Here is a 12,193-nt window from a genome sequence, read left to right as displayed (position 1 = left end):
ACAGCTTCTACTATTATCATACAGTTTAGTGCAGATCCTTTGTAAAGCGCTAAAAAAGCACGAGTTGTTAGACAAATACAATGGCTTTCAGTGATCGGGAGGATTTGTCTGAACTATTGTGTTATTGCAGTAATAGCAGCCTTGCAGAATCACTTACCTGTCCATTGCTAGTCACAGTAGCGTTGTCAAACAGGAAGTAGGCCCCAAAGAAAAATACGGCAGCATCAAACAGTCCCAGGAAAGTCCAGTAAATGAACAGACGCCAGCGCAACAAAGCGTTCTTGGCAATATCCCTACACAAATTAGAAGACAGACTGCATGTCTCATGGTTTTGTTTTGTTTTAAACAATAAATATTGTCTCATGTTCTTACAATGAAAACCATGTCGTTTACACTGAATACTGCACAGAATAAAGCCTAAATATTTCTATTTTCCATAATCATTCTCCTAAAAATTCTAAAATCAGTTTACTGTATGAGTCCCATCATATCAGATCTTACTTGTTTTTACAGTTTTATATTGTAAATTATAGTCCCCTGCTGCCTCTGCCTTTTCTTCATCCCCACCTTCTTGCTCATTTTTTCCACACTGTCACTGTCACTTCCTTTCTTTTTCGCCACACACTTTTGCACCACTGAATTTGGTTGCACACCACCCCTGCATACAGGTCACCACTCTAATTATAGTGTTTAGTGGCATTTATGTGCACACGCAGCCCATGGGATGTGCCTTTCAGCAGTGAATCGCTATTACAGCTAGCTGGTGATGCTAAGGGAGTCCCCGCTGTCACAGCCACTATTCTTGCCTTCAGATTGGCTGCCGTTATCCAGCACACTAATATTGAGAGAAGTGTCAGTGCACAAGACCGTGATCACAAAAATGCTGGAGTGCTGCAGCCCAATATTAGTCCATACATTCAAAAGAAAGAGCAAAAAGCTGGGCACGCACATCCAATGCAATTAGATTTATTATCTTCTTAGTAAAAAAGTAACATACAGGCTACAGATCGTTATGAGAAGGAGGTACAAGTCGCGGGGGGTGTCAACAGCTGTTTCATGCCAAAGTGCTGAGGCGCTTCATCAGCCTTCTCATCACGGTCTGTAGCCTGTATGGTACTGTCTTACTAAGAAGATAATACATCTAATTGCATTGGATGTTGCATGCTCTTTCTTTTGAAGGTTATCCAGCACAGTACAGGAGGAGGGAATGTTCTCTTAGAGCTGGTTGACACTCGGATCGCAAAACACAAATAGGAAATGCCTAGTGATTGAGATTTGCATTTTGCAGTGCAATGTTTTGGTGATTTTGGTGATTTGAGATTCTCGTTCAGCAGAATGTGAATCGCATCCCAATCGCCACCAAAATGCTGCATGCAGAGCGTTTGCAATTTATGCAAATCACAAACGCTGTGGTGAGAATGATCCCATAGGGATACATTTGTCACAGTGCTTTGCTGATCCTTTGCATTGCACTGAACTCATTATTAAACTGAATAGTGCCGGACTTCCTGTTCTCTTGTGTTTGCATTGGACTTATCCTGATTATAACTGGCAGTTAATCAGTATTTTGCTTTCCTATGTTTGTAAAGCACCAGCATAGCATTCAGCACTGTATTACACTCAGTTGGCTGCACTCTAGCTTTGTATACTATACCTGTATAATGTGGGATCTCTTTTCAACACTTCCATATTGACATGTTGCTCAATGAGACTATACAACAGGATAGGCAGTGATGTGAAGCTGATATTGTACAGTGTTAGGTATGCAGTATCATATAAAGGCTGAAAGAGAGAAACAATATTTACAGGTTTAGAGTGGAAATATTAACCATGAATGTACAGTTACAAATACACCATATGCACTATTAATCATGGTTTGTTTGTTTCATTAAATAATCATATTGTGATAGATTTTATTGTGTGAGGTACAGCAGTCACATATTTATTATTCTCCTAGCTGCAATAATGCTATCCCGCGGACATTTTCATCAACTATTACTGACCTGTTGGGAAAACCCACAGAAGAACTGATATAAAAACTGAGGGAAGATAAAGCAGACATTCTGGAAGGCAAAAAAGAGAATTATGTTCAGAACAAGCCATAGGGGTTGAGCCACATACATTTTATAATAAATCTTTACTGTTCTAAGGATCCTTGCAATCTTACCCTCTTACAGACCCAAATACACAGAGATGCAAATACTTTATCATGTGACCGCATCCAAATGAGATTAGGAGAGGGATGATCAGCCAGAGCTGGGTAGTCAGATGCTCTGTTTGGCTGAGAATTATGTTGCCAAACACCTGCATGTTGCCACATAACTCAATTTAGAGGGAGTGGGTAGGCAAGTGCCTACGTTCTAATTTCTCATCTATGTTTTTTGTTTATGAAGAGGGTCAAATTAAAGCGGACCCATACTCTTGCACAGCACACAATGAAGTCTTTATTACACATATAGTTGCTGAAAATGATCATTGCTCTGTGTACTTTGTTTGTTTAGCCAGATCAACGGTTTTATCAGCTGTGAGTAGACTGCTTGAGCTCTGCCAGGACACTTAACCCTTTCTGTACTCCCTGGAAAGTTATTCCAAGTAAAACTGTAATGTAAGGTGTTTTTTTTTTTAGGATTTCAATAAATTGTAATGAAGACTTTTTTACATAAAGGTTATCATGCTGTGGCTATTTTTTATTAGATCAGAGAGAAATTACTAATTTTAATTCCACTTTAAAGTTTAAGAAAACAGGCCAAACCAATGACACTCCCTGAAGCTCTCCTGTAATATCATGTAGGCCTCCCAATCTGGTGAAAAAATGCAGTGCTTACCTTGTAAAAAAAGTATTGGACGAGCTCTGCTATTCTAACATAATAAAAATGGCCGTGGACCAGAAGCATCTTCTTTAAATGTTTGAATTTAGGGATTGCATAGTCACTGTTCCTGGCGGCTTGTCTTCCTTCTTTACCAATTACCCCTGCAACGTAAAAGGAAAAATACACTCAGTGCAGGAATATATCACAGAACGGAATGAACTGCTGTATACAATTATTAGTATATCTTGTCAGTTGTGTATAGCACTCTCGCCATGCAGCACTGGGGTGCAAAAGTATACACATGGACACTATCTGCATGGAGAGTGACGCACAGCATGTTGGGTTTAAACCATTTCCAAGCCCACAGCATGTATGAAACCCTCCACCACAACACCACCTTATAAATACATTCAGCATCGAAGTGACCAATCAGCATTTAACTCATTATTCAATCAGATCTCTACCGGCAAGATGTGAATGCAAAAGAGAACCACATAGCCTTCCTCTCCCTTGTCACTGCTTGCAACGAGCAGACTTGAGAGGGAACTAATACCATGGCATGTGGCTAGCCTTCTCCGTCCACTATGTCACAGCTAGCCTGGAGTTTGAACTGTACTAATAGGGAAACCCACCTAAACACTGACCCACTTGCGTATCTAAGCAACACCAATAAAAACAGTGCTGCAAGTAGTGGACCAAAGTTACAGGGCTGGCATACAAAAGGCCAACCACTAGTTTCCCCTTTGTTTCACAGTAAGGGCCCGTCTCCACCAGCGTACAAAACTGGCCGAATCTGCAGTTTCCCAACAGGCAAATCGCATGGGGAAACTCTGCCATAGAGGCTAATGGTGCCGCCGGCTGAATCGCTTAACATAGTTTTGGTGCGAGTGCCAGCGAATCCCATAGCTGTGCATGGCATGGCTTCTGGGATTCGGCTGGATACTCACAGAAGTGTACGCTAGTGGCTAGCGGAAACCCAGCCTAAATGTTTTTTTCACCCCTATTGGACTCCCTGCGTCCGCATCCCACTATTTAAATCTAGAATCAACACGATAACCATAACCAATTTACATATACAAGTAGCTAATTCATAATCTTTGTTAAGGCCTCCAGGTGTTAATGTAATCTCTTTATCCAATAAGCTTCTTTTCTGAGTAGTTATTTTCTCCTGTGCCCTCCCCTTCTATTTAAAGGGACATTAGCTATCGCCTGTACCCTCAGTTGTAATAAAACTGTGCTAAAGTGTAGTGATGAGCTTGAATTCCTCAAAGTACCGTAGTAATTTTGTAATACAATTCGGAATTGCGATGTAAAATCGTAATGTAAAAATTTCTGATTATCGTGAAATTGATTTTGCAAGCAATTTTAATTATGATTAGTAATTTCTTGAAAATATAACTTTCTCATGCCCATAGACGTTTATGCATTTATGCAGAAATGTGTTTCCTCATATGCAAAAAATTGTTTTCTTATACCCCATAGACTTCAAAGCATTTGTGCAAAACTTAGACTTGAGTGCTTTTGTGTAAAATTATGTGAACTCAACTGTATTATGTTTAGAATCGTAACTGCGAAAATTACAAGAGAATTCACAAAGCCGATCAATACGATCAACACTACTAAAGTATTCTGTGCCTGTTCCATATTCAAATTTTTAATATTAGATGTATACAGTGTCGTTCCAGCATAACATAAGCCACATGGGCATCTAATTATACTGTATATACAACAAATGAGAAATTACAGGTGTAATGAACCCTGATGTTAAAGGGGCTCCCATCCTCAGGATGAAAAAAGTAACTTTTACAAATTTCAAGGTTTGTTTTCCTAAAACGATTGTTCCATATGCGCTTCCAGTGACCATTCATGAGCAGACTGTTCTGGTGCTAGTGGCTTGGGTGCCGGCCTTGGAAATAAATTGCCAAGGGCAGAACCAAATGAAGGTGATAGAAGTGGAGTATAAGTTAGTATTAGCAGTAAGGTTAGCACAAATTAGTAAGATTAGAATGGAGAAAGTTAGATGTAGGCCTTTGAGCTGGAAGATTAGGAATCGGGAAGGGTTTAATGTTAGGATGGGAGGTTAAAGTTAGCATCAGGTAAAGGATTTACGCCAGGTGTGGAGGTTCAAGTCAAACAGGAAGGGGTTCACATTTTTGGGGAAGATAAGGGTTAGATGGCAGTAAGAGGTTTACATTATGGTGGTTAAGGTTAGGCATTCGGATTGGGTTAATGATGGGGGAATTAAGATTTAGATATAATGAAGAGCTTCATATTACTGAGGTGAAACAGGCCTGCTGCTTAGTTCCCAGCCTGACCTTTTCTATGTTGAAGAGAGGGCATAATGAGCAGGCGGTACCCCTCTGTGGGAACTACAATAATGCTGGACAAGTGTTTTCCGCCTTGGCCAATCATTAAAGGGGAGGCAGCTGACAAAGGAAAACACCTGGAAACACACGTTGGATGTGCATTGTTCAGCAGAAACATGCATTAAAGATACTTGTACTTATGATATGTTATGTTGAATAAAACAAAAACACCAAACATACGCCATGCACAAACGTTTAGTGAAAATCCCATCACCATCTTCCATTACACTCCTTAATTCTGATCTTCTTAGCCTTCAGGACCTCTAGCGGCTATGGCCATGACTTCTATGCTACCTTAGATCTGGAATGTCAGCCTCTTTTCTTTCAATTTCTTTTCAGTAAAGGAAAGGAAAACCAAATGCAGGGTGACAAATGAAAAGCACAGAGTACACATTTTTCAAACATACCTATTCCAACGTGTGCTTCAAGGATCATACTGACATCATTTGCGCCATCACCTATGGCCAATGTGATTGGATGCTCTCTAGATGCCTTTATTAATTTGACAATCTACAAAAAAGGGACAGTATTTTCAAATCAATAAATTAAACATTTGTTACAAAACATGCTTATTTATTTATAGTCCCATCTGCCTGAACTATGGCTGAACTAAGAATATTTACTATCAGGGCTTTCTGCCCTGTGAGGATGACTAATGACTTTTAATGCAAGTTTCACCTTGGTTATTAACATGCCACACAATTGGCCTGATGCACCAAAGTCCATTAAGTTGTTGTGCGCAGTGAGCACACAGCAATTTTACTGTTACTAGTGCAGGAGGAGCACCAGTCATTAACCCATTAGCAGCATGCGCATTACTGCAGTAACGCCCATGTTGCTATAGTAATGCACGCTACCAAAGTAATGCATGCTGTAACATTCATGCCGCTACCAGATAGCCACATTATTTGCTAACTATTGATGGGAGAGGTTCAGCTCCCCGACTAAAGACCAACTTTCTGTTTCTTAGTTGTGTTGTCAATGTTGTGCTGGGAGTTTTTACCATCTCATAGTGGAGTACATGTTTTAACATTTTCCAAAAGGGATGTTGGCTTACTTCAGGTATTCTTTATTTGTCAGCCACAAAATCAAATTCCATTAACCCATTGCTCTGTGTTTATTATGCAGCCTGCAACCTAACCCTGCATTGTGAGCATTCCAATATAATCAGAAATGATTCTGCTGTAATAAATCTTTTCTCATTCAGCCTGGCTCTATTTGGTACATTGCCAACGTGAAGGAGACTTGTCATCTCCCCTACCACATTCCTGCTCCTCACTGATTGGCTGAGGGTAGTTCAGTGTGACAAGAGGCTGAGACGGGAGAAGCTGCTGAAATACAATCTATGCTGTGCTCACACGTGTTTACAAAGCAAGCTAGATATGACAGAGCAGTTTCTTGGAGAAAAAAAAAAGTAAGGGAGGAAATGACATCAGGATTGGCTTTAGTAAGAAGTAAAATTGGAAAATTCCAGGAACAGTTTTCTCTTAATTTACTATATAACATTCACTGAAATCAAAACACGGACAGTACAATACATATGTAATGTATGTAGATCAAGTATGTATCTACTTGTATATGTGTGTGAATTTGGCTTAACAGACAAGTTTGGCAGATAGTTGGACAGATAGTTGGTAGGTGTGTATGAGCTTCACTGTGAAAGTGCAGTTTGGATTACTCTGGTAAGTGCACTGCTAAAACACAGTTTGATTTTCATTACCGCTATCATCCTGTTTTATCAGTGCCGTCCCCCCCCCCCCCCCCCTGCTCAGCAGCACAAACAATAGCCACTTGACTAGAGTCTCCGGTTTGTGACATGCAGCATGCCCTGTGGAAAATCAGGAAGTGCCCAATGTCTGTCTGTATTTATGGGTGACCTTGATCCTTCATCAGATGCAATGGGGGACAAACCAGTTGATTTTGGCTAATTGAGCTGAGCAGACTATCATGTCTGTGAGAATAGTGCTTTACATTAGTGATAAAAGGACAAAGCAAAGAAAACAAATATTAAAAAGTAAAATATATAGCGGTATACCGTACATATACAAACAAGGTCAAATGCCAATTTGCACTGCGCTGAATACAGGGAATGTAACTGTCCCGTGAAGGTACATCCAGATATAATGGGCACACTGTGTTGCTCTCTTCTACAGAACTTCTTTCAGAAGGGATGACATTTCTGTATAAGTACCTGTGCTTTCTGCAGAGGAGCCATCCGACAGCACAGAACGGCACTGCAGTTCCTACAGATCTCCAGGAAAACCTCTCTGTAGTTTGTAGAGCTCCCGTCTTCTCTAGGCTTCATTATTAATGACAGCGCCGCTCCATCAATAATTAAACCGTAATCTTGGAAATCTGTTGAAAACCTATACCATGTAAAAGAAAAATGAATGAAAGGGTATCAGCACCAAGCTTCAGTCATCTGCCCTAAGTCATTTAACTAATGGATACAATAGCTGGGTCTTCTATTGTTGAGGTGTCCTAGGAGCTGGTTGAGCGCTGGTTATAAGAAATATAAAGTGAAATATATATGATACGTAAGACTATTGTTCATAGTTATATGTAAAGAAGCCACATGTTTCTACCTATGCAGTGCCTAAAAGTCTCACATCTTGCAGTGTTCATATCTCTCTCTCTCTCATATATATATATATATATATATATATATATATATATATATATATATATATAGATAGATAGATAGATAGATAGATAGATAGATAGATAGATAGATAGATAGAGAGAGAGAGAGAGAGAGAGAGAGAGAGAGAGACACTGCGCTCCGCCACACAAAGTCAATGAGTTTTTTTTAACGGTTCGCAGACACCAGTCCAATCACTTAATACAATCATATGCAGTGTATGCGCACATACGGTATCCTGAGGGATCGCCAATAGTTCAAAGTCATTTTGTTCATCAACTCAGAATGATCCACACTGTGATGAAATACATTAAAAAAACTAAACTAACTCTTAAAAAAACTAAACTACGGTAACTAGACTCTTAAAAAAACTAAAACTAAAAAGACGCTTCCATAGTGCAATAAAAGACTTTAATACTATGAAAATAGTGGTATTACACTCACATGTTCCATAGATAAAATCAGCATATCAAATCAAATCAAACTCCAGCGTCCTGGATAAGCAGCCTCTGTGTGCCGTCCTGAAGCTCCGCCCAACGAGTTTCGTCACATGGACTCATCAGGAGCGTCCTTTTAGTTTTTTTAAGAGGCTGATATATGACCTTTGACAACAAGCAACTGGAAACTAGCCTACCATTAATCTGCGCTATATGCTGTTTGTGAATGGGCAGCTATATAGTCCGGTGAGTGCAATCTGTTGTGGCATGGGGGCTGGTTCACACAGCGTGCAGGTAAAGTCACGGTGAGGTGTTGGGCTATCTAGTCCTGAAGGTACTACACCATTGTTTTTTCCTCACCTGTCTGCTTTGAGGACCTGTGGATGGCTGATGGAGACTAATGGCCAGAGTCCCTGCTGACAAGTGATCGGATTTGGAATGGTTTATGTGCATTAGCTGTTTCTAATGGAACAAAACTAGCATCTGGTGAGCACATTCAATTTTTTGGTGCTACAATATAGCATATTTGCATGTGATGGTGGAGGTGCAAAATTGCTAAGAGATATTACACTATTGCTGTTCTTTGTTTTTCATGTCTTCCCTGAGGCGTATTTCATCACAGTGTAGATCATTCTGAGTTGATGAATTAGCTGACTTTGAACAATTGGTGATCCCTCAGGATACCGTATGAGCGCATACACTGCATAGTGTTCATATCTACTGTCTGCGTTTGAGTAGTTTCTTCCGAGTGTTCCTCCAACAATAAATAATAAACTTAAAAAAAGGTGGGGGGAAAGGCTGCGCGTCCCTAAACACATGTTGCAATTGAATGGTTAATCGCACAAGCATACACCGCCTCTGCTAGACTGAAAAATGCATGCCCTGCATCCTAGACAAGTGCTAACATTTATTAAACTAGGAGGAACTTTAGCTTCCAATATGGTTTGCATATATGGTCACTTGCCCGGAGGTTTGCCTCACCTTGGCGCAAGTGTCTAGTATAATATACTTTGCATGCAAACCATATTGGAAGCTAAAGTTCCTCCTAGTTTAATAAATGTTAGCACTTGTCTTGGATGCAGGGCATGCATTTTTCAGTCTGGTGGAGGCGGTGTATGCCTGTGCGATTAACCATTCAATTGCAAAATGTGTTTAGGGACGCGCAGCCTTTCCCCCCACCTTTTTTTAACTTTGTTACTATGTAACTGTCAGGTTAGCTGCTCCCAGCCCCTCCTCCTGAGTTTCCTGTTTGCATAATAAGTAGTAGCAGATTTGCATATGATTTGCATCTGAATTGAATGCAAAGTGTGCAGAAAATCTATTTAGGTGCTGCACACTGAGCTGGTGGTCATTTCGGAAGCAGCCTTAGTGGTATGCGCTGGCGTTCTCCTCCCTGTTCAACAAAATGTAAGTTACACATTTTTTTTGCTTAGCTGCTCCCAAGGTTTTAAATTTAGGTTAGGTCACTTGCCCGGAGGTTTGCCTCACCGTGGCGCAAGTGTCTAGTATAACTACTTTGCATGCAAACCATATTGGAAGCTACATTTCCTCCTAGTTTAATAAATGTTAGCACTTGTCTAGGATGCAGGGCATGCATTTTTCAGTCTGACAGAGGTGGTGTATGCCTGTGCGATTAACCATTCAATTGCAACATGTGTTTAGGGACGCGCAGCCTTTCCCCCCCCCCCTTTTTTTAACTTTGTAACTATGTAACTGTCAGGTTAGCTGCTCCCAGCCCCTCCTCCTGAGTTTCCTGTTTGCATAATAAGTAGTAGCAGATTTTCATATGATTTGCATCTGTATTGAATGCAAAGTGTGCAGAAAATCTATTTAGGTGCTGCACACTGAGCTGGTGGTCATTTCAGATGCAGCCTTAGTGGTATGCGCTGGCGTTCTCCTCGCAATAAATAATAAACAACTGGCAGAAGTGTACACCCTTCCCTACTTCTGCTACAGAAAACACTTTCTGTGCACCTCTACAAATAAAACTCTGCATGAACACAGACAAAAACAACAGAGTTCTAACACCTAAGCAGTTTGTAGAAGATTTACAAAACTACACCATACATACAGTGGGTTTCAAAAGTATTCGGCCCCCTTGAAGTTTTCCACATTTTGTCACATTACTGTCACAAACATGAATCAATTTTATTGGAATTCCACATGAAAGACCAATACAAAGTGGTGTACACGTGAGAAGTGGATAAAAAACCTTACATCATTCCAAACATTTTTTACAAATAAATAACTGAAAAGTGGGGTGTGCGTAATTATTCGGCCCCCTGAGTCAATACTTTGTAGAACCACCTGTTGCTGCAATTACAGCTGCCAGTCTTTTAGGGTATGTCTCTACCAGCTTTGCACATCTAGAGACTGAAATCCTTGCCCATTCTTCTTTGCAAAACAGCTCCAGCTCAGTCAGATTAGATGGACAGCGTTTGTGAACAGCAGTTTTCAGATCTTGCCACAGATTCTCGATTGGATTTAGATCTGGACTTTGGCTGGGCCATTCTAACACATACAGTAGATATGTTTTGTTTTAAACCATTCCATTGTTGCCCTGGCTTTATGTTTAGGGTCGTTGTCCTGCTGGAAGGTGAATCTCCGCCCCAGTCTCAAGTCTTTTGCAGACTCCAAGAGGTTTTCTTCCAAGTTTGCCCTGTATTTGGCTCCATCCATCTTCCCATCAACTCTGACCAGCTTCCCTGTCCCTGCTGAAGAGAAGCATCCCCAGAGCATGATGCTGCCACCACCATATTTGACAGTGGGGATGGTGTGTTCAGAGTGATGTGCAGTGTTTGTTTTCCGCCACACATAGCGTTTTGCATTTTGGCCAAAAAGTTCCATTTTGGTCTCATCTGACCAGAGCACCTTCTTCCACATGTTTGCTGTGTCCTCCACATGGCTTGTGGCAAACTGCAAACGGGACTTTTTATGCTTTCTGTTAACAATGCCTTTCTTCTTGCCACTCTTCCATAAAGGCCAACTTTGTACAGTGCATGACTAATAGTTGTCCTATGGACAGATTCCCCCACCTGAGCTGTATATCTCTGCAGCTCGTCCAGAGTCACCATGGGCCTCTTGACTGCATTTCTGATCAGCACTCTCCTTGTTCGCCCTGTGGAGTTTAGGTGGATGGCCTTGTCTTGGTAGGTTTACAGTTGTGCCATATTCCTTCTATTTCTGAATGATCACTTGAACAGTGCTCCGTGGGATGTTCAAGGCTTTGGAAATCTTTTTGTAGCCTAAGCCTGCTTTAAATTTCTCAATAACTTGATCCCTGACCTGTCTTGTGTGTTCTTTGGACTTCATGGTGTTGTTGCTCCCAATATTCTCTTAGACAACCTCTGAGGCCCTCACAGAGCAACTGTATTTGTACTGACATTAGATTACACACAGGTGCAATCTATTTAGTCATTAGCACTCATCAGGCAATGTCTATAGGCAACTGACTGCACTCAGATCAAAGGGGGCCGAATAATTATGCACACACTACTTTGCAGTTATTTATTTGTAAAAAAATGTTTGGAATCATGTATGATTTTCATTTCACTTCTCATGTGTACACCACTTTGTGTTGGTCTTTCATGTGGAATTCCAATAAAATTGATTCATGTTTGTGGCAGTAATATGACAAAATGTGGAAAAACTCAAGGGGGCCGAATACTTTTGCAACCCACTGTACATGCTACCAAATATGACACATCTCAGCAAAAACATCATTATACTTGTAGGTAATGTTCCTGCTTCTATCTGCAGTGTTGTTACAGAACAACAAAATAGATATTTGAAATATTCATCTAATACAGAAATATTAATGAACTTTACATCTACAAAACAAATCGTTTCCATTACCTGAGAATCTGAAAGAAGAAGTAGGCATCGGTTTATCATTAACAGTAATAAGTCTGATTGTCACACAATGCTCAAGCCCAGGTG

The 12,193-nt window shown here is 40.5% G+C and overlaps 1 protein-coding gene across 8 annotated transcripts in view; it reads right to left on the bottom strand.

Moving 5' to 3' along the window:
- The window catches only part of ATP11A (ATPase phospholipid transporting 11A), a 230,613-nt gene that overhangs the window by 33,888 nt on the left and 184,532 nt on the right, over positions 1-12,193 (bottom strand). For all 8 annotated transcript variants that reach the window (XM_068268061.1, XM_068268060.1, XM_068268064.1 and 5 more), the window contains exons 20-25: positions 7,368-7,542; positions 5,584-5,686; positions 2,826-2,971; positions 2,004-2,063; positions 1,655-1,782; positions 158-293 (exon numbers count right to left, since the gene is read on the bottom strand). In XM_068268061.1, the coding sequence (XP_068124162.1) occupies positions 158-293; positions 1,655-1,782; positions 2,004-2,063; positions 2,826-2,971; positions 5,584-5,686; positions 7,368-7,542 (748 nt within the window). The remainder of the gene's footprint in view (positions 1-157; positions 294-1,654; positions 1,783-2,003; positions 2,064-2,825; positions 2,972-5,583; positions 5,687-7,367; positions 7,543-12,193) is intronic.

Source organism: Hyperolius riggenbachi, chromosome 2 (genome assembly GCF_040937935.1).
Source record: "Hyperolius riggenbachi isolate aHypRig1 chromosome 2, aHypRig1.pri, whole genome shotgun sequence".
NCBI lineage: Eukaryota > Metazoa > Chordata > Amphibia > Anura > Hyperoliidae > Hyperolius > Hyperolius riggenbachi.
The sequence above is the reverse complement of the archived record's forward strand: the minus strand, read 5'-3'. Positions and strand labels throughout refer to the sequence as shown.